The sequence below is a fragment of the Rhamphochromis sp. 'chilingali' genome, assembly GCF_963969265.1.
Source record: "Rhamphochromis sp. 'chilingali' genome assembly, chromosome: 7".
NCBI classification, from domain to species: domain Eukaryota; kingdom Metazoa; phylum Chordata; class Actinopteri; order Cichliformes; family Cichlidae; genus Rhamphochromis; species Rhamphochromis sp. 'chilingali'.
Genome location: NC_137934.1, coordinates 30,834,605 through 30,862,587, shown reverse-complemented (window position 1 = coordinate 30,862,587; position 27,983 = coordinate 30,834,605). Strand labels below are relative to the sequence as shown.

Sequence of the window (27,983 nt, the reverse complement as noted above, 5' to 3'; positions counted from 1 at the left end):
CAATCATTCAAAGAGGTGTCAGCCATGTTTTTTTTGTCTTCTTCTTCTTCATCTTACTTTCATTGCTGTTCAGCCGGCTCCAGGAGATCTTGGTAGATTTCTGATTTCAGAAATCGTGGGTAACAGTCGTTTTCCATCAGGCCATATATCAGTTTCTGCGCCCCGTCGAAGCAATTTGGCCCCGGCTGAGAGATATTTTTACTGATTTCTTCTCTGGTCACACAGTCAATGTTTATCTAGGTTCAGAAAACAGCAGCTTTTATTTCACCCTTTCTTTCTGAATATATTTTTACATCATGTGTTTAACTGTAAAAGATAAACTGTTTAGTACTGAATAACAGAGAGTGAAAGATTTCCTTTTATTTGAATGTTTTTTTAGTAAAAGTGAGTCAAATCACCTCCAACCGGGGGTGATTTGTAGAGACACAGGTCTGACTTTGTTTACTCCTCAATTCACAAAAGCCATACCTGTCTAGGTGCACCAACTTGGACAAACTCAGTGTATATCCGTTTGGCAGCAATGGTCATTTCTGTCACTCTGGTTATTTTCTTGTACTTTTTGCAGGCCAGCCAGAAAAGAAGGTTCTCGTCACTGTACTCTGTCCTCAAGAAGTCCTCAAACACCAGCTGGCCAGCTGTGCAAAACCAACAACAGCACTTTGAAATACAGACAGTTTCATTTCAAACCCTGAAGAAGTAAAGACTTGAATTTTTAAGGACCTGTGTGTTCAACTGCTACAGTTTTATAACTTCACAGGTTGGATTTTTTTTTCCTCATCTGTATTACACCACAAAACTCAATCAGTCGCTTCCAGAGCTCAGGTAGCTGACATTTGTGATGCTAACAACTGCATATATAAAACAGTATATCTGGTAACACCCTAAACATACAGTAAAGGCACTTTAGCCTATTATTTGTGAATCATAACATGTCATAGGCCGTTACATGATTATATTTTCTTTTAAAAGTGTCTTATAGTGTTATATAAATTATTCCAAATTGTCTAAATTTGCTAGTGGTTTTGTGTCCATCAAAAAGTCTAGATTTTCAATTCCATAAATTATTAAAAAAAAAAAAACCCTTATATTCCTCAAAAGCATGTTTGCTGGAATTATTATTAACTATGTAAGCTGTGGAAAAATTATGCTTAAATCATTGGTTTCACTTGTGCTTACTGATAGTTGTTACTTTGATGTCTTGGAAAAAAAGATTATTGATTAGACAGCTGTTTAAAAAGAAATATATTTGAACCATGGTTTGATTATTGCTGTGTGCTTTCACATTTATGCTATCAAGTGAAGTGTTTTTTCTAAAGGTTCAAAATTGTTCCAAAACAGCGGTGGGGTAGTGGAGGAGGGAGCCACGTAAACTTTCTTGCCTGAGAGTTTTACAAATATCATTTGATTGATAAATACATTGTTCACTACAAATACAGTATGTCACTGTTATCATGGTTTGGGTTCAAATACAGCTGCTGCCAGATGCTGTTTTCTTAGTTACCATGGTGACACAAATTTGAAATGCATCACTACAAATACATGTTGTTCAGAGACAGGAAAAGCGTAATAATTTATGCCCACAAAGACCACAAAATATTTATTTTTTAAAGTTTTTATATGACTGTTTCACAAAATGCCATGAGACCTGACAGAGCCAAAATAGGATCATTTTTAAACCATAACCACATATGGCAAGGTACAAGATAGAAAAAAAATCAGCTTGTTGAATAGTTAAATTAAAAATGATCTTGTTGAACATTACATTACTTTTGGCAGCCTTCCTAATCATGCTGCATCTGTAAGCTACTTTGCAACCCACCTAAACCTCAGCTCATCTATTTCACGCTATTAACTTTATTTTTGACTTCATCAGTGTCATGTCATTGATGACAATTGCTCTCTGTACTGAGTAGGGATGGGTACCGGTTCTGACATAAACGGTAGTAACCAGACCGAAAAGCAGTGCACATTTCGGCGCTTTATTTCGGTGCTTTTTTTTTTCCTGAGCTGTGATACACTTTAGATTCTAGCCAATCATTTTACGTTTCCGAGGATAGTAGGTGGGTCCAGGTATGTACGTTCTTTTATGCAGAGCTACAGATTAAAAATGCCCAAGGCGAAGCGGTCAAAAGTCTGGTTGTACTTCACAGCAAAAGATGCAAACTCAGCAGCCTGCAACAAGTGCTTTAAGCTGATACTGTGATACTGTCAAAGGAGGTAACACCTCAAATCCGATGAAACACCTGGCGATGCATAGCGTTTTTTTTAAAAGCCGAGAAATGTGCCGTATTTGATAGCTTGCTGCGAGACCTCACACCGAGCACATCTACTGCGGGTGTGGTGCCTATTGTCGGAACCAGAATTTGCAACATCCCCAAAAACCCGAAGAGTAGAGTCCTGGCCCCTAGCCCTGTCAGGGTAGCAGAAATGATGACGGATGATGATGGCAGCAGCAGCAGCTTCTCTGCATGAGTAGCTTAATGTTGTTCGTGTGTAATTTACGTTGAGTACGCTAACCACGTTATTAAATTAACGCATGTAAGGTGAACTAGCAAACACAGCTGAACATGAGAGGTTTTTGGACCAATTTTGTGTTCTCCATTCTTTAAGCACCGGTTTGAGCACCGTTTAAGCACCGGCACCGTTTCAAAAGTAGCGGTTTGGCACCGGTATCGGATAAAACCTAAACGATACCCATCCCTAGTACTGAGGGAAGCTACTACTGCTCTCCCGACTGGGGAGGACTCAGAGCAGAACCAAATCGCCAATTATACAAGTCAATGAGTTCTTTTAGACTGAAGGTCTGAAACTTATGCTCTACCATTCCTGGGACTCTATCCACCTCTTTAGATGATCATTTCAGAGTGAATTAGCTTATTAGATGGCTATTTTACATCCATGCGCATCGTCATGATTCATCGCAGTCATTGCGGCTGATTTCAGTGCAAATAAATGAAAGATCCAAGATGGTAGCATGGACGTAAACTTGAAAATAACTTTTTACACTGATTTGAAGGATTCACATATCTAATCTACAGGAAACAGCAGCTCATTTGGACTTTTCTGCTATTTCAATTTCACTGTCTGTCACCAGAAACTTCTACCCTGTGCTCTTCAAAAGAGGCCTCTTTTGTTCACTGTAAACTGCTGTAAGCTCTTGAATCAGGAACAAGTTTTTCTGACGACAGGGACAAAATATTGGGTGAAAGCAAATTTAAACGAATCATTCACTTTCAAATTTATAAAGTATTTTAGGTAAATTTCATGAGAGCAACAAGCCTCCTCTGAAGGTTAAGCAATTCTGTATCTTTCTCTCACATTCTCCTTTCCTCCTAACAGTGCTCGTAAGCTCAAAGAAGGCAGTGAACAAAGAGACGATGCAGAAAACTGCCAGGCATTGTGGTGCATGTCTGGAGGCCCTTTTAACTTCAAAACCTTCAAAAACCGAACCCCGCGTGCTCTGCTTCTGCATCATATAATTGCACACACCAATATTTCTTGTTATCTGCTCCCCACACTCCTTACCTTTGTTATGGGCGTATTCATGGAGCTCTGATGCCAACGCAGGTGTTAAATACTCAGCTCGTCTTAGGGGAGCACAAACAAGCAGCTAACTGCGAGCACCAGTGTTATTCACAGAAATCGCTTTACATAAATCACAGCTGGCGCTCTGACAGTAATTGACAGGAAACAAAACACATCCAGAGGCCGCTTGTTCCCGTCTACAAATCACTCCATATCTGAACTTTCAATCACAACAGAGCTGAGTTAAATTCGCATGAGACGTAAAGGTATATGAATGGCATTAGATTTTTTTTCTTTTCCTTTTTTTTCTGCCCCTGTTTACCTGTTTATCAAACGTGTCATTGCAGTCCTTCAAAGGGAAATGGAGCAAATGGAATGCGAGATGAAATTTATACTCTGGAGGGCAGTCAATCTTGATGCCGAAGACAACAGGCTAAAATATTACAGATGGGCTGAGTTCATTTCAGTGGAGTGATGAGAGACGAAAGGCAGCGTAAAGAGTGAGAAAAAGAAAGAACTTATCTGCCACCTCTGTCATTTTCAAAAAAAGGGCAGGAGTGTGGTCAGGTGATAGCCGCGAGCGGGTGCCGGCTTTATAAATGAATAAGAGTTGGTTGAAATCATCCTATCTACACCGGCAGCTCAGATTACGCTTCTTATCTCGGCCAGTGTCGTCCTCCTTAAATATATCTTCCAAATGGGTTTGATGAACTTGAGAGGAGAATATATCCTCGATCCTCCTAAAGAAGTCCCGAGGGCAATTCACCAAGATTTGCAGGGCCGAGCGGTGCAGAATTGAGAAGGTAGAAAAGAAAAAAGACAGAGAGAGAGGATGAGGAATTGAGAGAGAGCAGCCTTTGACAGGACAATGAGAGGAGTAAGTGGCCTTACTTTTACACTCCAGACGGTCAAATGACTCCCCCCACGCCATCAATGACATCATTAACAGGAGCTCTGCAGAGCAAAATTGAAAAAACTTCATGAAACGTACATCTTGTCAAACAGACAGTGTACATTCTGTACAAAGGACCAGGGCACATTCACGTCAGAGATAAGCTGATAAAAAGTTAAATCCCAAATTGTACCTACTTATTACATTAGATTAACTAATTAACGTTTTATCTCTTAAACGTCACTTTTTAAATTAACTGATATAAATCATTCATATTGTCAGTTTAATAAAACTCCAAATGGGTACCTCATCTTGTCATATTTCCAAGTCTAGAGGATGAAATTAATAACAATGAGTAACATCTTAGCTGATATTGGCTCCTAATTGAATACCAGGTATCAGTACAGTGAATGACTTGATATCTGATGCCAAATATTAGATCAGTCAATGCTTCTCCTGGATGTGAGTTCATTCCTGCCCACAGCAGTGAAAGAAGTATTCAGATATTTTCCTTGCAATTTTTTGCTTTTACGTATCATCACAAAGTATGTCATAAATGCTGACTTCATAATGTAAAAATCATTGGTTTGATTGGTTGTCTATAAAAAAAGGAGTGCATGATTTCATCCCAGAAGGATGGGACCATCAGCTTAATCAAATGATACAGCCATGCGAAAAATGAAGTGCATATTTACTGTTTCCAAAAGGAATTTTGAGGATAAGTGCTGCACCTGATTAAATGATCATCATCAAGTGTGAGCATTTGTATAAAAGCATAAGAACCTGAATGCAGTCTGGAGCAGTCAGATGTGTGTTAACACAATGCCAAAATCTTCCCTGGAGTGGATGGATGCCCCAGAAATTCCCCCAGAGAAATTCATGTTTAGAGGAACTGCAAAAAACCCAAGAGCTGCATCTCAGAGTCAACTGGCCTCAGTTAGCGTGTTAAATATTAAAGTTTATGACAGAGCAATTTGGAAAAAGCTGAACAAGAACAACAACAAGTATAGAAAGTCTATTCTCTCTAACAATAACTTGGCAGCAAAGGTTTGCAAAGCTCCATCTGAATAATCCGCAACCAAATTCTTTGGACAGAGGGACCAAATTGGAAAGGTTTGGTCATAAAGTACAACACCAAATCAAACACAGCATATCAGCACAAATACTTCATTGCAACTGCCGAGTACAGTGGTAGAAGGGTGATGATTTGGGTTTTTTTTATACTACAGGAGCTTGACACCTTACAGTCTTTGAGTTCATCCTGAACTCCTCTTTATACCAAAGTGTTCTAGAGTCAAATAGAAGCCATTGTGCTGACAGCTAAAGTTTGGCAAACGAAAAGAACAATGATCCCATTCAACAGCAGCAAAGCTTTCACAAAATGACTGAAAAACAAAACTACCATGGTACTGCAACGGCCCACTCAAAGTCCAGACGTCAACATGACTGAAACGCTGTGGCAGGATCTTAGAAGAACTGTGCATAAATGAATGCCAACAAACATCAATGAACTGAACCAACGCTGTAAATAAGAGTATGCCAAAATTCCTTTGCAACAACATGAGAGTCTAATAAATTAACTAAAAAAACAAACAAACAATTACTTCAAGTTATTGCTGCCAAATGTTTTTCTACAATGTACAAAAACATAGGGTGTATGTAGTTTTTCACAGAACTGCATAGAGTACTGTGGAAACATTTGAGAGATAGCCACCTGTCATAATAACCACTTTTACGTTAATTGTCCCTGTGGTGTTAACACATTTCACCACAAAGGTCGCAAAGAACCCAGGATGAGCGTATGCTGACTCGTGCACTGCATCCAGAGCCTGAGCTTGCTTGTAGCCTCCATTGACCATGTTTCTACAATGAAAGTCTCTATGGGCTTGTTTTCACCTTCGATTGTGTTTCTGGTTTTGTTTCAAACTTAAACATTAAAAGACTGATCTTGTGTGTTCTGATTAGCATAGAGATTTTTGTCAATGTGTGGGATTATAGCCCAAGGTTTATATTTCTAACTGACAATGCATTTCAACTCATGTTACACAGTGAGGCAAATGTAATGTAACCAGTTGGGTAACAAATAACTCCATTGAGAAATAATACAACATGATGTATTAAAAAAATAATATTGAGTAATGCTTCTCCTTCAGAAGATTCCTGGATAAGATGTAAAATGTCTTCAAAAAAATATCTATAGAAGTTCAGTTGCCTTTTTCTGACTAGCAACCCCAGCACTTCTTAAAGGAGGGTGAACAGAACAGTTCACTCAGAGGCAGGATAAAAGTCTGTACCTCAGTTTTAATTGAGTGTTTAGGTCAGTTGACAGAAAGAGCAGGAAAGAGTCAAAAGTCCAAAAATGCAAAAACTCCAAAGGAACCCCCCACTTTGCTGTAACTAAAATTGCAAAATTTAAGAGTCGTAAGCACACTGCCCACTAGAGGACAATGGGCTATCAGGCCACCCTCATAAAGTCTGTTGCTGATTGGTTGGTCAGGGACAACACACCAGTGATTTGCTGGAGGTTATGTTGTAGCTGTGGCAGTGCTCACCCTGTTCGTCCTTGCACAAAGGAGCAGATATTGGTCCTGCTGATGGATTAAGGACTTTCTATGGCCCTGTCCAGCTCTCCTAGATGAACTGCTTGTCTCTTGGAATCTCCTCCATGCTCTTGAGACTGTGCTGAGAGACACAGCAAACCTTCTAGCAATGGAACATATTGGTGTGCTATGCTGGAGATGTTGGATTACTCCAGATATTGCTTGATGCTGCCAGTATTGACCAGCCAAATACAAAACGACCCCAAAACAGTCAAAAAAGATGAGGAGGGGGACAGTGTCAGTGACCATTCTTTTTTGGGAGGTTGTCTCATTGCTGTGCCCTTAGTGCACCCGTTATTAATTTCATGAACACCAAAGCAGCTGAAACTGATTAACAATAACCTCGATCAATCAACCAGATTAATATCCCAGAAGTTTAACTGACTTGATGCAATACTCATTAAAAAGTGCTGCTTTAAATTTTCAGAGCAGGGTATATTGACACATTGGATAGTTCACTGGTGAGGAAAAAGTGTGATAGTACACAAAGGGAGGAAGCAGAACTAGGAACAAAAGGACCGGGTTCATGCAGAAGCATTACTTTTATGAGAATACTTGTTTAGCCATTAGGTTACTCCCTACAAAACAGTTTTTAGGCTCTCCTAGATCCAAATTTGATGATGAAAAGCAGATAATATCATAATAGTCTTTTAAAATATCAATATAAAATGATACAAATGCAGGAAAATTATCAATACTGCAGTTTGGAAACAACAGTAACTAAATATCTTACACATGAGCTGCTAACATTATGCAGATGGCAGTTAGACAGCTGTGGGGACTGGGGGTACTAGCATGGACTGAAAAGCCTGTAAGTTTAATTGTAACTCATCTACAGTGAGTTAGATTTATGTCAGAAATCTGTTTTTTATGGCAAACCAGCAGCATCCTCTTGCCATTAATACACTTGTTCAGAGATTCTAAATTAGATGAAACTTTAATGATTCTTGTGGGCAAACTGGGTCGTTGCAGCAGCAGGGAACCAGATGAGAATAAGTCAGAGCGGTAAATGTTATTCAAGGAATTAAAGCAAGTGAACACGCTCAAAAGTAGAGCAAATAAATAAAAAAAATCAGCGACAGACTCACAGGATCAAATACTTGGCAAGACCTAGTCACGCTATCTGACATTCGGATGACATAAGAGCTGCTTTACAGATAATGTCAATGACAGATATAAATATTGATTGCAAGCAGGCAGGTACAGTAGCTTCTGCTCGTAGGGAAACGTGTGCTATTTATATCTGTGACAGCTCCTCAGGATTCTGTTAGGTACTATTTTTTTAATGCAACCTCCTGTATATTCCCACAGGCTCTTCTAACTACAACATACATATTCATAACCCGGGGTGGGCTTTCAATTACTTGCTGAATTATATAAGGCTTAGAACTATTTAAAGTAAGTGATCTAAGGGAGCACTAATAGGAACAAACAGGAAAAATGGCCAAGATCTGACGGGAGGAATATGACGCACTGATGATAGCAAAGGTTTCACTTTTTATGCTCTTAAACTAGTCTGACAGTACAAAGTGGTAGAGCAAGGACTAAAGCGTCCAAGCTTTTAAGCGTAAAAGAAGACTTTATTCTACCTGTGTTAAAGAAATGTTCCAATAAATACTTGAAGATGAGCCTGCTTGAATGTTTTTGATACTGTTGTTACTGAGTTTCTCAGAAGTAAAGATGATATTAGAGCCACATATGCTCCCATCCAGATTTGATATCCTTTTAATGGAAGCTGTTGCATACAGTATTTTGGCAAGACAGTGCTAAACCCCATACTGGAGTTATTAAGAGGGCATGGCTTTGTTGTAAAAGTGTCCAGGTACTGAGCTGGCTGCAGTCCAGACCTGTTTAGTCAGACCTGACTGGGCACATCATGGAACGGAAAATATGACAATGAAGATCCAGGACTGTTGAGGAGCTGGAATCCTACATCAGACCAGAGCAGGACAACATTCCTCTCTCAGAAATCAGCATACAACACAGTGAAATCGCCACCAAATTTAAAGTGAGCTGTTGTTTGTTATCAACAAGTAACATGTCCAACCTAAAACATCTGATATGTTTTATATATTCTCCTGTTCTCTAAGTAAAATCAAGATTTATGAGATTTAAAAATCATTTCATTCTGTTATTTACATTTTACACAGTACCCCACCTTTTTGGAATTGTGGCTTTTTGCTTTAGCTTGTGCTAAATTGGCTGATGCTTAACAGTTCAGGTTGGAACTTTTGTATGTATAAAGCTAAATAGATCTCATTTAACAATTTCAAGTCACCAGGTGGCCAATTACAGTTAGGCCTTCTATTTCTGTAGGACTAATATTTGAGACTGGAGTATAAAAATAAAAACTGAAAATGAACTGAGAAAATAACAAAGGAAAGTGCTGAGAGGAGCAGGTGCAGCAGAGAAGAAGCTGCTGGTGTGTCTGAAGCCACTGGAAGACAGCGCTCCAGAGAGGGTACGCTTTAAACACTGCTCTGCCCTGCTTCTTTATAAGATACACACTCAGAAATGTGCACATCATAGATGAATGTCCTGTGTCCGAGATTCAGAGGGTGCCTGGCAACCAGAGCTGTGAGCTTTTTTGGGGACAGTTTTTAGAGCCTCAGTTATGGGCATCATAATTTCTTTAACAGTGCTTGAGAATAATTTTCCCATATGCTAGGCTATAGAGAGCTGTCAGTGTGGAGAAATATAGAAATCAAGAACACTTCCTCATGTCAGTGGATTTTTTTCTGTCTCTAGGATGTCATTAAGTCAGCAGCATCAGCCTGACACTGTAAGCCAAGCATTAGTACCTGGTGCAAGACTGCTCCAGGCAGCAGAGTCCAGCCTGCTGCGGCAAGCCAACATTGCAGAGTTAGTGTCACACACTTTTCTGCTGTGACAGCTGCCCAAATGACTGAGCATAACAGACAGATGCTGGAGACTTGTGTTGCTTGCAAACTAGCAGATTTCCCCCATATTTTTCTATCAGATTCTAGTTAACAGATTAACATCTGCTTTTGCTCAATTCTATGAAACATTTAGCTGCAAATTAATGCCCTGATGAAGGTAAGCATATGAAGTAGAGAACCTTTTCTTCTTTTAAATTAAATTAGGTTAATTCCGTTCCATTCAAATAAGTGAAAAATGTAAGGGAAGACCACGCCGCCTTGTCCTTTAATGTGCATTAAGGTTGACTCGATAAGGGGAAAATCCTGGAAACCATTTTTTGATATGATGGGAAAGATTTTGACCCCATCGTTCAACAACAGAAGAAATAACGACAAAGTCAAATGCTGACAAAGTTGACTTGTTAATTAACAACTAATTTCCCCTATGAAAAGTAACTTTTTTACAAAGTAAGTATTTAGGACTCAATATAAAAGGTGCATTTGTTTTAGAAATTATTTTGATCATCACGAATCGTGAAGATAACACATTTTAAAACCTACTAATAAACAAAGGATACAAGAAACAACACAATACCTGGAATCTCAATGATTTAATTATTGTGGAAGAGCAGTATGGAAAATGCAAAAGAGACACACACACACAAAAAACCCCACAGATCACTCACTCACAGTCTGCATTTCTTTGCATCCTTAGCTCTGCTTTTCAGGCCTGAGGTCTGTCTGATTGCACTGCTGTGCTCTAGATGTTACTATTTATTTACTCAGATTAGTTCTCCAAACTCTGAACCCTCTGCTCAGTTCAGCTACAGTTCCCCGGCTGCCGTGCACAGACAGCAACCTGACGGATTCTCTACATGTCCATAATCTGCTCTGTCATGGCTTAATATCCCATCTCTGACCTGTAGTTATTCTTCTTTTATCTAACTATCATTGCTAGTCTTTATTATGATGTAGTATAGTGTTATGAATGTTAACTACTTCAGCTGTTAGTGAGGGGAGGCACTGTGTCCCTGTGTCTGGAGCCGTGCAGTGTAAAGCTGTGTGTTAGCTGGAGGAGGCAAAGACAGACCTGCTTGTGTTGATATTGATGCTAAACATCCAGAAGAAGAAGAGACGAGAGATGAGGGTGGAGGTGGGTCTCAAAGTAGCTTGCAGATGCATATAGCACATCCAATATGAGAAGCTGTCTTTACTTTTTCAAACCCTTTTGCTTTTTTATGGTGTTGACAAGATGCTGAAGGAAGAAAATGCCATATAAGAGATTAATAGGAAGGTGCAAACTGACAGCTTTGGCACATATTTCTGTTAGATAATTGTGTAAAAAGCTCACTTGTCCAAGCACTGTTGCTCTAAATCATTCAATTCCTAAAATTATTCATAACAAAACAAAACTCAGTCTAAGGCTGTTACATCTTTAAGTTCTGTTTGCAGTTTCATGACCATTATCAAGCAGGTCTTCAGAAGTACAGGACAAGGCATCAGAAGAAAGGCTATCCTAATGCAGGCACTCAGTTTTTGGAGTGCATCATATAGAACAGAGAGCACATTCAGCTCAAAGTATTCTCGCTCGTCTTTGGCCCTTTTTCATGTTTTCTTTGGGAGGGAAAGAGTGAAGGGAAAGAGAGCTGCAGGCATACTGAGAAACACAAAGGAAGAAAGTTCCAATAAAAACGGCACAGATCACAGGAGCCCCATCAGAAATACTTGTTCTCCAACTCGCAGACAAGAGAAAACCATCCGCAAAACACATTCCAGTTTTATTTTAGCAACATGTTTTCTGTATGGGCGAGATCAGAGAAAGTCAGTCATTACCGAAGAACAAAGCAGACCGGAGGGGAAGTAAAACAGTGAGAATATTCAACAGTACCAAAAAGCTCACTGACAGACAACCTCTTTGTCTTGAAGCGTGAAGCCAATTTGAAGCTCATACTTACAACATGTGTTTTCTGTTGCCGAAAAGTATTTTTCTGCCGTTGTGCAGATAAGTGTCCTCCTTGTCGGGCTTCTCTTTCTTCCTCTGACTTACTTTACAGGTACAAGTCTGTGCATGTTGAGCTGCGCTACAGGCGTTCCCAGGGTTGACAGAAATGTCACTTTTCACTCGTCAGTTTTTAACTTAAACAGAAGCGAAGCCACAGGACTTTGGCACCAAAAGCCCACATTTTGTTGCTTTCCACAGATGTGTTTCTCAAGCTAGCGTTTATAGACATTTAGAAATGTGAATCATTTAAACTGAGAAAGAAAGATAGACCTCAAGCAAATCATTAGTTCCTAACTCCTCCCTGCTGCTGCATACCTGTTTGGCTAAGATTTTGGCCCTTCGAGACTGCCATGCAACCGATGTGAGAAATCTGTTGATTTAACAATAAAGCGCAAACATTTTCTTTGCTCATACTAAAAAATGGCTAAGATAATCATTAATGCTATTTAGTGAGATGAACATGTCCTCACTATTTGTAGCAGTAGGTGTTACGCTTTTCAGTGACCCAGTAAAATTTGCTTTATGTATTTTCTCATGGAAGCAATTGTGAAACTGTCAGAAGAACACTGGCCAAATTCAGAAATAGGAAACAGGAGGTCTGAGAGTTTGTGAGCCACAATTGGATATAGAAAATTGTACAAATGAGCCAGTATAATAGAAAGGGATCAGCATTAAGGCCTTAGGCAAAGGAGGGACACTAATGACAGCAGTAAATATCATTCCTAGTTGTTTAGGAATGGTTAAAATAAAAAGAAACCCAGAAGGTAATGCTTTAAGTGCATTTGCTGTCTGACAAAATGGCAAATTTCACAATGTGTGAGTATAATTACTGTAGATCTGTGTGACTAGTTGTTGCTATAGCAACATAATATTCAACCAAAAAAAGCAACAAAAACAGCAATCACTGCTAGTGACAGAATATCATACACTTTTCCTTTTTTTGCAGTATTTTGTAATACTTTGAATCCACTTTGTTATTTTATTGGTATCAACTGTGAGTTGTTCTTATAGGAGAGCTGATTTTGCTGATTTGTTGATTAAGGATTTAATTCAGGAGACACTCTCTTGATTGGACCTAAATGTTATAAAAGAAGTAAAATGGTTTTGAAGCCCATCAATGTCAGATGCCGTCTGATTGTAAAGGGGCTGCAGTTGGCACCAGTAACGGCCTTAATTTGGGTCAAGGATCGCCCAGTGTCTTGACGGACAGCCAATTGGACCCTAGAGCTCAGTGCTGGTGAAATATTTTGGGGTCTTCTACTTGACTTTTTTGTTCCATAACCATCAGGATCATTTAAGAAATTCCAAATGACTGTCTTACTGCCTCCCACCTGAGCAGCGATGGTGTGCTGCGAGAGACCCTGCTTATGCAGTTCAACAACCCGACCATGTTCAAAAGGGGAAAGTTTTTTGCCTTTACCATCAGAACGTCATGACAGTGTGACTACCTGACAGAAAATGACAATGAATCCACATTTTTGCACAGATGTGACCTTTTAAAGACACGTCTTAAAGTTTTGATCAGCTATAAATCAGCCTGTTTCAGTTTAAGAGTTTTCAATAAATTGCATGCTCAAAACAAATGTTTTGTCTCACTCCCATTTCTTCTTGTTGCATGTTGAAGCTCTACTTGGACCCTTTTTAAGATCCAACCATGCAAAATCTGATTTTTTGCCATTTTTCAAGTGGTCTTAAGCTTTTGATCTGGACTGTATAATTGGTGTGTCACTCAAACTACAGGCAACCTGCTAACAAACAAAACAATCAGAAAGAGGTTTTCACTGCAGAGCTCCGGACCTCGTGCACTGTGGTGCTACATGCCAACTGCTCAAGTGATACACATTCTTATGACTGGTGGTTACTGGGAGGGTGACTGACCAGTCTTTACCAGTTGATTTCACCGGCTAACAAGTAGATTTGCTGCCTAATATTCACTCAACAGGAATGAAAGCCAGTCCTAGATGAAACTTAAACCAGTGTTCTGGTTGAAAGTTGGGCAGTTTTTTACTTTCACCATGGAAACACTCCTAAGTAAGAATGTGTACATGAGTTGTTTGAGTTATCCTCCTTTATGTTTCATCCTGAACAACTAATTGGGCAGCCCAGTGTTTGTATATTTGTTATTTAAATGGCAAATCCTCCGCAACGTTCCTGTGTTGCGACTGTCTAATCAGCATGCCTTTGTTTGTGAGTGGCCTCCTACACTTTTAATTATTCACTATATTATCCCCATCATCCATTCTCCTGACCTTCAAACCTAACTTACTTTCTGGCTGACAAAACTTTACTGAATGTTTGCACTGAGCGTGAAAGTACAAATTTATTTCTTAGATGGCTGTGAGTTAGTTAAATGTCACTCTGCCTTTACTGACTCAACCTCGTTTTATGATTTAGGCAGCTAACTATGCTGTAGGTGTGTTCTTACAGGCTTGTCACCTCATAACTATCGCGGTCTCTTTCCCTTGCATGAAGCAGGCATCTGTATAGGGAATAGGAAGCTCGTTGACCCAGTTCACTCTGAAACATCAAACTCCTTGGAGAAAACCATTGGCAGAAAGAGGCAGATGCTGAAGTATCAGGCAGAGGTTGGGGTGTAATGTCCTCATCTAACACGGAGAGAGAAAGACATGGAGAGGGATGGGGCAATGAAAATGACTGATGGCAGCACAAATGGCAGAGCTGTGATCAGTAGGAAAGAAGTGGAGAGGAAAAGAAGGGAAACGGGGGACAGCGCTGACAGCTGAGCGGGCCTACCTGTCCGCCCATCTCTCATTTTCTGTCTTGATTTGCAAGTCCTCGATGGGACGCTTGCCGGGGCCAACCCGGAGAACAAGAACAGATGTCATAAAACACCGCTGCGACTGGGATTTGCATCTGTAATGACCTCACTGGAGATGCTGCGAGTATGACGTTCCCACCGCAAACCTGTCACATACGCACTCTGAGCAGTTTTCATCCCTGTATCTGCCAACCTATCACTATCACCGTGATGGAAAACTGCTTTTTCTTTTTGCCTTTCCCACCATTGTACATATCGCTTGCCTTTTCCTCATGGCCCACAGTCTTTGTCTTAAGTTTACTTGTAAAATCTTATGCAACATCATTTTTGAAATATAATTTTATACATATAAACTTGGTCAACACACTCTGCAGGTATAAGTGAAAAAGATTGCCAAGCAGGTTTACAAATCCGGTCTATACCGGACTGATAATGTTTACGCTTTAAGGTTGCTGAGCAAGTTCAGTGTGTGGAGATCAAAGGTTCAGATAAAGAGCAACAGAGTGATTTTCCAAGCCTGGCTGACAATGAGATGAGATGGAGTGGTTATATTTAAGAGTGACCCAGATGCAGCTGTATCTCCAGCTCCACTTTGTAAATCTACAATAAGCATATTACCTCAGACACTTCTGAGGAGGCAGAGTGGATTTCAGACATTAACACAGGTCACTGTGGCTGTTTTTCTATATTATTTTCATAGTATGGCATGATGACACCAGGTGTTATGTGTTATTGCCTGGTTTATGATTGGCTTATAAACTACGCCTGTTTCACATGGACGGTTCTTGTAAAGTTGATGTTTATACTTATATGCCATACTCTAGACTTATATTTGAGCTATAAATATTTTTACTATAAAGTTAAAATGGACAGTTATATAGTACTGGTTTTAAAGAACATATAGAGAGCCCAATTGGCAATGGTATAATTCATTAACCGTAAACACTGAGACTAGCTTGTGTTCAGATTTACTCCTCTTTTAGTTTCACTCTTATTTATATGTTATACATTGCTTGGTAAGACTCGGGTTCTAAAAGTAATAATTTATATTAAAAATGAGTTAGTCTCACAACCGCCACATCAAGTGCAAGTTACATGTATTCATTCTGTCCGATTATAATTGCGAATGCCTTTTACATTTCAAAAAATCATTTATTTATCACTTAAATTGTAGAAAAAGTGATTCGTAAATATAAACATTTAATCATATGTTGACAATAGGATGATTTTATAATAAATTAAATTAGCTAAAAATTTGATCGTTGTTATAAAGTGTTATGTTCATGTTGGTACATTCTAGATTTTCATGCAGTACTACCACTACTACAACTGTAGCTTGCCTCCACCAGTGTGTGAATGTGAGAGTGAATGAATAGTAGAATTATAAAGCGCTTTGAGGGCTCCGAAAAGCGCTGTATAAATGCAATCCATTATTATTATTATTATTACTATGAATAATAATAATGGTAATAATGGTGATTTTGTCCCAAGGTGACATTGGTACATCTCCATGTTTCACATTAACAAAATTGAAAGCTAGCAGGTGAATACAGAACTACATGTAGCTGCTTGAGAGCAAGATATAGTCCCCCAGACTGAAACATAGAAAAAAGAGACAGAGGGTTGAGTGAATGCTACTGTTAGTCTCTGCCTGCTGCATGTGTAAATATGCAACTTCTTGCTATCATGTGCCTCTTTTAAAGATAGTAATACATCAGTCTTGTATGTACAAATTCTTTTGTTACACCAAAGCAATCAGATAATCATTGATTCCACTCAAAGTCCAGGCCAGTGTAATGCAAATTATGTCTACTGACTACAATTAAGAACAACTAACATGCCGTACTCTGGGATTCAGTGAAATAAAAGCCCTCGCCCTAAGTAGATAACCTTGGCTTAATTAAATGAAACAAGACGCTTCTGTGAAATGTATTTCAATTACGTTAAACTCCAGTACATTATTTTATATTTTACAAAACACAAATAAATGTCTATATTTAAAGCTTTCACTTACTGGTGACGTCTTTCTTGCCCAGACAACACAAACAACTGTTTTGACTATGTATGAGCTGCTGAAGGACAGGTCTCTCATGCTTGCTCACAGGGCACATATTGAACAATGGGAATATAACAGTTTTGCATGGAGAGAACATCTGCTTAGAATTTATTCATCAAGGTCCGTCCTAAATAACCCACCTTTGCTTATAAGAGCCAGGTAATTGAACTGTACATACCCATATTCATTTGCATAAACCATTAACGTAAGATGCCAGTAATTTGGTAGATGAAGGCCACGGGAGGCCCACATCCAGCCTAATAACACCCTTGGATCACAACAAGCTATTTAAAACTACATACACAGGTAATTTAACTTTGGTATCCAGCGTGCAAAAGTCTTGAGCCACACCTCATGCCTTTTTATTTTGTTGGAAAATGGGTGGAAAGATTTATTGAAGCATGTACAAGAAAATGTAGTTTATACAATAAAAAACAGAGTTTCTGGATCAAAATCTGACGGCACTTTTATGTTTTAATAATTCTATGAATTTTCAAAGAGTCCCAACCCCACTGCCTCAAATGTAGCCCCAAATCAAGACAGAGCCTCAACTGTGTTTACAGGATGGACACACTTACAGAGGTATTACTGTTATACCTCTCCCCTGACCCTCTCTGTACATATTGACTGTGAGTTTAACCAAAAATTTCAAATTAGCATTCATCACCGACTTGTTGCTGCTGATTTTCTATTCAGTTCTTGTGTAATTTTGTATGGCCCAGCCTTTCCTCCCTGTTTCACTTCCTGAAGATGGTTTCTTGACAGCCACATATCCATTGAGACTATTTCCAAGGAGGCTTCAGTGAACAGTAGATGGATTAACTGAAAGGGCAGATGTATCCCTCAAATGTCCTGTGTCAGGTGTTTCTGGATTTCTGTTTTGTAAGGACAAGGCTTTCAGATACCGTTCACCTGCTGTAGATACTTTTGTAAGCCTGCCACTTTTTCTTTTGTCATCCACTTGTCCAGTTTCCTGAAATTTTTAGAGATACAATTTAAAATTGGTTCTTTTGTCTGCTGCTATGTGTAGACATAACCCTGTCAGGTGCCTTTTTTACGCTTGAATGATTTATAGGTCAAGAACTATTGCTCAAGATCATAGAAACAACAGGAAAGTCTGGCTCCATGGAAGCAACCTTTAAAGAAACCTTTTTGCACAGTCCTCTTATTGGCACATTTGCTTTAAAGCAAAAGCAAACATTTGAAATGATTTGGACTTCTTCTTCTTCTTCTTCTTTTTTTTTACATTATTTACACCCAAATCCACGAGACAATCAGGGAGACCAGAAAAACTCCTTTTCAGATATATTTAGAAATAAATACAAATACAAAACACTGTGTTTATTTTAAGAATGCCATTAAGAACAACAGAAATAGACATGAAGATGTAGGAAATGCTGCTGTATTATAATTAACAGAAATGCCTTCAGAATGAGGAGGCTATAACTCTAATATTTTAAACAGAACTGTCGCATGAAGCTGTTGCAGCTTATGCTGCAGTATAAATAACACAGACAAATGATGTTTCTGGGAACAGCTAATGGCATCATGCTCATCAGTAGTGCACAGTATAACCACATGTAATAATGTTTAATTGCTTGATGTGACTGTAAATAACTGCGAAAGGCCAAAATACATCACTGGCTGGAGGTTGTATTTCCTGGAGTGTTAGAGGATTTTTTTTTTTATGTCAGGGCATGAAGTTCTGTTTTACTAAGTTAACAGTGGGTTTCCAAGTTTGTGGCAGCAGTTTGGAAAAGTGCATTTTGTGTTTTAACAAGACATCATCCCGAGCTCCAGTCTGTCTTCATGAAGAAGCTGCCAATCCGGGATAGTGTCGAAGAACTTGACTCCACTGCTTACAGTCTCGACCTCACTCTATTCAACACCTTTGGGATAAACAGGGATGCTGGCTGCGAGCCGAGTCTGGCCTCGCTAATGCTCTTTTGACTGAATAGCAGAAAATCCTTGGAGTCGACGAAGACGTCAACGCTGGGCGAAAAGTCCTCTCAGGAATGCTGTTATGGCAGAATCATGTTGCAAATGCGAGCTGTTTAACAATGAAACGTAGGACGAATGCTCAGGTGTGTGCATAGCTTTGCACAGTATCTGCCTTTTGACAAAGTTTGAGCTCAGATGAAGTCAGGGAGATGGAAAAATGGAGGCAGAGGCTGGGGAAATGAATTCAAAATCTGCATAAGTGAACAATTTAATTGTAATTAACTTCTCTTAGAACATAAATGGTCTGGGATTTTAATTTCTAATCAATTTAATCTCCCTCTGCATCTGTCTCGCACTTGTTGTCCCTCTGATTACAGATGGAGAGCAACACAGAGAGTTGATTAGCCTTCCTCACCCCTGTTTGGCTGTGTCACCCCTATTCTCTAATTACATTACGTTTGACAGAATGCTCACGGGGCACGGCCTATCCAGAGCGCTGTTGGAAATACACGCGGCTTTGGGTGTGATGTAAAAAAGTCAAGACAGTGACAAAAACAGGAAGCAACACACAGATAGGAAAAAATATAATTTCTCTGTTTGTGCGTCTGGAGGGGAGAATCTCGTTGCCGCAGGCCATGAAAGTACATCTCAGAAGCCCTCACAGCCTACAAAGGTTTATTTATTTTTTTGCCTATTTTAATGCAATTCTGCTGTGAAGCGATAAATAACACCCATGCGGAGCATTAAAAAATGGTATAACAGAACTATTGCAGCTGCTGTGAGGATCAGGAGTGAAAACCTGAGTTGCAGGTAGGGTAAATAAAGCTCTCTGCTGGTGTTGACGCTTTTATATCTTTTTTTTTTTATGTTTCCTATGGTGTTTTGTAGATGGTACAATACAGCTCCACTGTGGGGAGCTGTGTCTCTGCGTCTGCTCTGTCTCGCTCTGGCTTCCTTTCTGTCTTCCCCTCTGCCTGTCTGTCTCTCTGGCACATGGCATCATATGCAGTGGCTGTGGGCCGTTGTTCCTCATGTTAAAAGCTCAGCTGGGAAGTCTGAATCCCTCGGACTAATGCTCTGTGGCCTCGGCGTTTCACAGCTCTGTAGCTTGGAGTGACCATTTGGGCGAGGGAAGCGTGCACGTGTGTGTGGCACATGTGTCTGTTTGGGTGTTTTGCTCTTTGCGTGTGCTAATTCTTTAATTTACATTCATCATGCAGAGAGATGAGACAGCTGTCAAAGTGAATCTGAAATGCACATGTGTGTGTGCATGGCGGTAGTTAGGCTATGTGTGGTGGGAGTAATCTCTCTGTTGGTCTTCATGCATATGTAATTATCCTCTTCTCTGTAGGCAGAGTTTGCATTAGTATGAAAAAGGTGCTTAACTCCAAATTAGTGACTGCATGGCAGGTAGCTTTTATGGGCAAGAGGTGTTTTTGTCTTGTTTACGAAGATGAATGGTCAAATACAAATACAAGACCAACTATTAATGGAATCTCATTTGCAAGCACACCTCTCTGCGGGACAGCTGAAATGAGTTATTCTTTTTCTTAACATTTTTGCAGTTGCCTGTGATTTATTATCCTTCTCACATTGACAAACAAACTCACCTGAGTTCTTTAACATCATGTTTCCTTATAACAGCTATGTTTATAACACTTCAGCATCATTATTCAATCTGATAATAAGAAGACATGCCAAGGAGGTGAATGAATTAAACGATCACGGCACAGGATCTAACGAGGTTTCAGTATTCTAGCGATTTAGCAGACAGGGAGAGTCGAAGATAACCTGAGTGAGTCTGAAGGTTGTTAGTCCTTAGGGGTGAGACAAACCTTTGGGGTCCCACACCTAGCTCTAGTTGTACTGCCACATGGGGGGCAGTGTCAAAAATATGTGCAACAAACTTCTTCTAATATGGGCTCCATTTGTTTGTGATTGTGTTGATGTGTTCCCTGAGCTAATCACCTGCCTTGGAGAACACCAAGGGGAAATATGATGGGGAAATAATGCCTTTGTAGACGAGTAAAACCAAGTGTTAAAAAAATCATCTCAGCTTTTTTGTCTTTGATGTTTTGTATGTTTTTGTTTTTTAACCAATCAGCACTTCACCTACACTGAACATAAACGCCATTGAGTGAAACGCTATTGTCTTCTCGGAGAACTGCATGCAGGTTTCCCCAGCTGCTGCACTGGTTTCTTCCTTTAGTCCTTCTCTTTGTCTCCAATGAGCTTTGTAACTTGGGGCAGGTGGGGATGCAGGTGAATCAATCTTGTTAATATTCGGGCAAAGCTCCACAAAAACATGCCGCTAAAGTCCCCATAGTGCAACAGATCTGACTGCCTCTGATGCAATGGCATAGATCAAGGGTGCTGAGCATGCAGCCAGCTAGCTAAAGGGTCAAATCTCTCCCACTGGATGGATTTGTAAAGTGTGACAATCAAAACAAAGTTATTATTAATTACCATAAACTCCAATATATATTTCATTTTCCAATGAATGGAAAATGGAAGACATGCTGAAAACAGTATCACAACACAGACTGAAAATCTATTTAAAAAAATGAAAATGTATTTTTAGACATCACTAAGATGTATAAATAAAAAAATTAAATAATATTTTTGCTTAGTTCAGCTGGATTCAAACAGCAATGAATATCACCTCAGGAAGTAAGAGACACATTCTACAGCTAGCAGTTCAATATTCAGGCCAAAGAAATTTTTTCACAGTAACGTATCCAGGATGTCACCACTTGTCAATCATTTCTTTGCAGTTGCTCCAAGTTTCTTACCGCTTAGTTTAACATGCCAGTCGCCCCCCAAAAAAGTCCCGAAGCCAGGTATGTTCATGCTGTGGTCAGAAGTGTCACTATGGCAACACTCAGTGATGCGCATCAGGCAACATTGACTTTGACGGTCTTAATCAACACACCAAGTTTGTCCATATTATTTTCCAAACACCTCATTGTTTGAGCACCTCTAGCACTGAAATCCAATTCCTCTGTAGTTTCTCTGGGATTACACGACTCACTCGGGGTAGTAGATCTGGAGTCCGGCAGAGCAGTCCGGCCCATTCCACATCAAATTCGGCTCAGTTTATGGTCTCGATTGCCTGATTCGACTCTTATTTATTACAACATCCCGCCAATTTTTTAATGATGGTCCTGTTTAGAATAAAACAAAAGTTGTACTTCAGAGTTTACCTACTTTTGCATTGAAGAGCTGCTACTGTATGAATGTGCATTGTCCTCATTTTCCAACATAACCCATGCTCTGGTTTCATTCACACAATTTTAGGTGTGCAGAGAATTTGAAACAGGGTTCCTGTTACATAAAAATGTACCGTCTCGAACCTGTGTCTGAAAACTGTAGTAGCAAAGTAACACTACAATAATTTGAAACTTTGAAGCAGCTCCATCAGATGCAGATGCATATTTTGGGGGGGGCGTTTCAGCAGATAGCTCACTTCCTGGTCCATCGATCCATTCTTCAAAAAAGCTGATTAATGTATGTAGCCAAGCGAACTAATACTACGCACTTCGGGATCAATTCATTGAAGGTGTGCATGCCCCAAATCTTCGGCATGAACTACATAGGCTCACTAGGGACAAGCCTGAGTGTAGTCTCTTTGATGTTTGAGAGGAGGCAATCATGTGGACTATGGAAGATCGTCCACGCAGCACTGATGTAGCCAGACATAGAAATATAGTGAGTGACAGGCCAGATAAAAGCTGTGAAAAGACAACCTCCACCAGTGATGTACAGACAGAGTTTACCATGGCTCTGCAAGAGATGGTTAAAATAATCACACAACAGGGTAAAGCCATAGGGGAGTTAACTAATGCAGTGAGGGAGCTCACAAGACAGACTGCCAGTTCTGAAGACAGTAGAGGTGTTAAAGCTAAGCCCAAGCCTAAGTACACTAGAGAGGGTCAGCCTATTTGTCTCCGATGTGAAGGGGTGGGACATATGGCCAGACACTGTAATGCACCCCGACAACCTACGAGCCAGTCTGCAACCATGCCCAGTTCACCGCTAACGAGCACCCACCATTGCTATGAGCCGGGCAATGCGAGGCAAGTCAGAAGGCTCAAAGGAAGCTCTAACCAAGGAACATTTTCTAGAACATGCTGTTGGTCAGTGCCCTGAAGTAGATATCCAGATAGGTGGTGTATCCCTTAGATGTCTGCTTGACACAGGAAGTAATGTAAGCACTTTGACAGAAAGCTTTTTCAGAAATCATCTCCAGGGAGAAGATGAAGATACGCACTGTACTGCCAAGTGGCTTAAAATCACAGCAGCCAACCAGTTGCCACTGCCCTATTTAGGCTATGTAGAGTTAGATGTACAGGTCATGGGGCTCACTATACCTGAATGTGGTTTTCTTATAATCAAAGATGATAAAGCAGAAAGAGACAATCCCAAATGGTTGGATTCGTCATCCCATGGCATTATAGGGATGAACATTGCAAAACGATGTAGACAGTTAGTACTCTCAGAGTTTGACACCACTCTAGGGGGAGAGCTGGAGTCCAGCTGGAGGAAGGCCTGCCACTGCGTACAAGCTGCTGAGCTTGTGGAAAAGGTGTCTACTGCCCGTGTTGCAAGCAAACACAAAGTGCGGGTGCCTGCCTCATCCCTGACCACTGTCTATGCAAGGGGCCATGGCAAGCAGTTTGGTAGCGCATTGGTTGAACCAGGGAATGTTCAGCTCCCAGGTGGCTTATTGGTGATCCCAACTCTAGTGTCAACTAACAGCCTGGTATTCCCAGTACAGGTGATGAACATCTCACAGGAGGATATCTGGCTTCCACCTAAGGCTAGACTAGGCATTATTAGTCCTGGCCGCTGCATTGAGGGTGACCCATGCGAGGTGAAATTTGAGCGCATATCTGCCAACCACGAGGAGGTGACTCTTAACCAAAAGGACTGTCAGGGGGCCAACAGCTGCGTACAGGACTTATTGGGAAGATTACACATACTGTAGGTGGCACACCAGGACAACAGGTCGAGGTCAGAACTCTTTTGAAAAGGTATGCGGATGTTTTTGCACTTCATGATGAGGATTTGGGGTACACTGATCGTGTGAAGCATGAAATTCCTGTTGTAGATGAAGCCCCTGTCTCTCAGCCATACAGGCGCATTCCACCAAATCAGTACAAAGAGGTCAGGGAGCACATTTCTGAACTGTTGAGAAAGGGGGTGATTCAGGAGAGTTTGAGTTCCTATGCTTCACCAATTGTTCTGGTAAGCAAGTCAGATGGGAGTCTTAGACTGTGTGTAGACTACTGCAGACTAAATGCGAAGACCAGGCGTGATGCATTTCCACTCCCTCGCATTGCGGAGAGCCTGGATGCCTTGAGTGGTGCAGAGTTCTTCTCAATCATAGATCTTGCCAGTGGCTACCATCAGGTAGTGATACATGAGAAAGACAGAGACAAAACAGCATTTACCACACCATTTGGCCTGTATGAATACTCAAGGATGCCTTTAGGGTTATGTAATGCCCCCGCGACGTTTCAACATCTTATGCAGGCCACAATGAGTGATTTGGTCTTTCAGATTGTGTTGATCTACTTGGATGATCTGCTTGTGTTTTTATCAACATTCCAGGATCACATTGTGAGACTGGAGACTGTTTTGAAAAGGCTGACGGATACGGGGCTGAAGGTTAAGGTTGAAAAGTGCCATTTTCTCCAGCCCAAGGTCAAGTTTCTCGGTCATGAAGTGTCGGCTCAGGGAAAAAGTACAGATCCTGGCAAGATAAGCACTGTGGAAAAATGGCCCATCCCTAGTACTGTGAAAGAGCTAAGGTCCTTTTTAGGATTTTGCAGCTACTATAGGAGATTCATTGAGGGCTTTTCCCAAACTGCGGGGCCACTCCATGATGTAGTGAATGTCTGTGTTAAGGAGATACAGTAAGTCATGTCAGGGCTAAACAGCTTTTTGCTTCAGCCTGGACACCGCAATGCTTAAAAGCTTTTGAGTTGCTTAAGGAAAAGTTGACTAGTGCCCCTGTTCTAGGCTATGCTGACTTCAGTCTCCCTTTCACGCTGGAAACGGATGCTAGCAGTCTTGGATTAGGCGCTGTCCTGTCCCAGAAGCAGGGGGGAAACTTTAGCAGCATGAAGCTCAAACTCCTAGCGTTAAATTCAATTCAATTCAATTTTATTTATATAGCGCCAAATCACAACATAAGTCGCCTCAAGGCGCTTCATAGATACAGAGAAAAACCCAACAATTAAAGTGGGCAGTGACAGAAAAATTTAGGAGTTATCTGCTGGGGTCCAAGTTCACAATCATAACGGAAACAATCCCCTGTGCCACCTGCCCACTGCTAATTTAGGAGCCATTCAACAGAGGTGGGTAGCTCAGCTGTCTGTGTTTGACTTCGATGTTAAGTATCGCCCTGGCCGCTGCAACACTGCCGCTGATGCCCTCTCTCGGCAACCAACAGTTGACACGGCAGAACCTGACAGTGAGGATGCAGAATATGATGGCTCTATAGCCATATGTAATGTGCTAAGGGCAGGTACAAGTCTAGACTCAGATCTTGTCATGGTTGGAGTTGAGGCTTGTAGGATCAGACTGCTGCAGGCCTCTGAACCAGATGAGGAAGCAGTCAGTGAGGCTGTGCTGGGCAACACCCCAATGATGCCTGGTTATTCCAATGCGGAACTCTATCGCTTCCAAGTGTCAGACCCAACAATTGGTGTCTTGAGAGAGTTTTGGAGCAGACAAAAGAGACCTACCTACAGAGAGAGAGGGGGTCTGTCTAAACCAGTACGTTCTCTACTGAAGCAGTGGCCTCGGATCAGAGAAAAGGATGGACTGCTATACCGTGTGATTGAGGATGCTCACCTTGGACAGTGCCATCAGCTGCTACTACCTGCCTGCCTTAAAGAAAAAGTGCTCAGGAGTGTGCATGATCACATGGGACACCAGGGAATTGAACGCACACTGGGATTGTTGAAACAAAGATGTTTCTGTGGGGGGGGGCATGTTTGAAGATGTTGAGCACTGGGTGAAGAAATGTCAGAGGTGTGTGTATACAAAGATGCCTCAACCCAAAGTTCAGGCACCCCACGCTCCATTTTTGGCTACCCGCCCACTTGAAGTTGTTGCTGTTGATTATACCACCTTGAGCGGACTACAGATGTTTGTGAAAACGTTCTTGTAATGACTGATGTGTTCACCAAGTTCAGTCAGGCATTTGCCACACGAGATCAAAAAGCAGATACCACAGCTAAGATTATCCTGAAAGAGTGGTTCATGAAATATGGGGTACCAGATCGCCTGCACTCAGACCAGGGCAGGAATTTTGAAAGCGCAGTGATTGCTGAGCTATGCAAACTGTATGGAGTCAAGAAAACTCGTACAACACCCCACCACCCTCAGGGTAACCCTCATTGTGAGAGGTTCAACAGGACTTTGCACAACATCCTCTGTACGCTTCCCCCTGAGAAGAAGCGGCGCTGGCCCGCGCATCTGTCAGAGCTGGTGTATGCTTACAATGTCACGCCGCACTCGACCACAGGGTATTCTCCCCATTACCTGCTGTTTGGGGTCCACCCACATCTACCCATTGATGCATTGTTGGGCCGGGAAGAAGTAAAGGATGACAAACTGGACTGGTTATTAGTGCATCAGGAGCGTCTCCAGGATGCACATGCCAGAGCCAGAGAATTTGCCGAACGGAAGGCTACAGAGAGAGTGGTTCAGCAGCAAGGAAAGGTGTTCTGTCCACCTGTTGACATCGGACAGTTTGTGTATCTCCGTTACCGACCACCTGGAAGGAATAAAATTCAAGATGCCTGGGCAGCCCCTGTGTATAAAGTGGTTGATATCCAAGGGACAACATACACAGTAGTGCCACTGGAAGGAGGGCCGGTGAAAAGAGTCCACAGATCTAACTTGAGGCCATGCGTGGGGTCTATACCTGCACCCAAGCCAAGGCTACGTGACCAGGAAGTCAGTTCTGCAGATGAGCACCAAGTGTCTGATATGGAGGTTGAGCATCCAGAGTTTGCCTTGATGGAGGAGGTCCAGTACCCAATGGAGCTGCCAGTGGCTCAGGGACCTGGGAACTTGGTTCCGATGGTCGACGAACCTGGAAACCAATTGGAGAATGGAACTGAAAATATGGGTGAGGATCTGCTAGGGCAGGAGAGCAGCGACTACCCTGATGACCTCGAGGTGGAGCCAGCAGCTTACCTTCCACCTGGACCAGGAAGCATTGGATTCTCCAGTGAAGAACCGGTGGCAAAACCTGTTCCAGCTCCTAGGAAAGGAAAGAAAGGGAAAGCGGAGGCAGGTCCACCCACACCTGCTACACGCAGGAGTAGGAGAGAAACTGCAGGGGTCCACACAAACCCATTTAATCTACCTAGGTCAGCATGCAATGCAGTATCCTTCAGTCCAGATGTACTCTCCCAGGTGTTAGCCGGTATGGTTCTCTACACCACCAAACTCAGGGGAATGGTGGATGAGCAGAGGGTCACTGAGGACGTTGACTCGTAGCAGGGGAGAATGTAGCCAAGTGAACTAATACTATGCATGGAAAGGGTTTAAAAAGAGGGGATTGTGTTTTTGACTGGTTGCCTGTCTACCGGAGGTCTGTTGTAGGGTTGTCATGGTGATGACTAGACCTCGCGTTTTGGGGGTATACTGTCCCTTTAAGAGCCGTCGTAAGCCAGAGCACGCATGCACTCAAGTTTGCGTCACACACTGAGCGCTGTGAGCGGGAGCACTGGAGAGTTAGAGACTGCAAAAGATTCTGTGGCTAGCTACACAAGAGGTAAATGTGCTAAAAAGTGTAGCATACTGCAAAATATTGTCACCAGTGTTGTAGTAGACTGTAATTAGCTAAGTTTCTTTAGCAATGACTCCATGTTTGTGACCATTTGTGTAGAGTTCTTAACGCGCGACGGGTGCATGTTTAATGGTCACGTGCTGTGAAAGGGACTGAAGAGCGGGTTGGCGTGAGTAGTGACAGTGTCCTAACAGATTTCAAAGTTGTTAGGTTTACACTGTTATTCACTTTGCATAACTCTGTATGTTTCTGTTTGATTCAGAGGGGAGATCACTTGCTGTGTGATTCCTGCGTGTGTACTTGTCCTAGCACAGTAGCTGTGTGGAGAAACCGAAGTGAGTTCATGATGTTCTCCCATAGAAATGTATGTTTAAAAGAGAGTTTACAGTGCACTTTATTGCCAGTTGACCTGCGAAGTTGTGAGATGTAAACAATGTGTTTATTTGTTTTGTTTTCTCTTTTTTTGTTGTATTTGTTTCTTGACAGGTCACTACTGT

General features: G+C 41.3%; 1 protein-coding gene and 1 long non-coding RNA gene across 2 annotated transcripts; one reads left to right on the top strand and one right to left on the bottom strand.

Annotated features, from left to right (window-relative positions):
• Positions 1–498: 498 nt before the first annotated feature.
• Positions 499–12,226, bottom strand: LOC308400285. The gene is made up of 3 exons (XR_013972344.1): positions 11,852–12,226; positions 4,417–4,479; positions 499–635 (listed from the first exon to the last, which is right to left on the bottom strand). It is a non-coding gene; the product is annotated as an uncharacterized lncRNA (long non-coding RNA).
• A 12,229-nt stretch (positions 12,227–24,455) lies between these two features.
• LOC308399640 (uncharacterized protein) lies at positions 24,456–27,889 on the top strand. Its single transcript, XM_080887002.1, has 2 exons — positions 24,456–27,655; positions 27,749–27,889. The coding sequence occupies exon 1, from the start codon at positions 25,854–25,856 to the stop codon at positions 27,192–27,194; it is 1,341 nt and encodes a 446-aa protein (XP_080743128.1). The 5' UTR covers positions 24,456–25,853; the 3' UTR covers positions 27,195–27,655; positions 27,749–27,889.
• The last annotated feature ends 94 nt before the right edge of the window (positions 27,890–27,983 follow it).

What these genes read in the sequence shown, in the direction of transcription:
- LOC308399640 (XM_080887002.1), top strand. Translation starts at nt 25,854, where the DNA reads ATGACTGATGTGTTCACCAAGTTCAGTCAGGCATTTGCCACACGAGAT.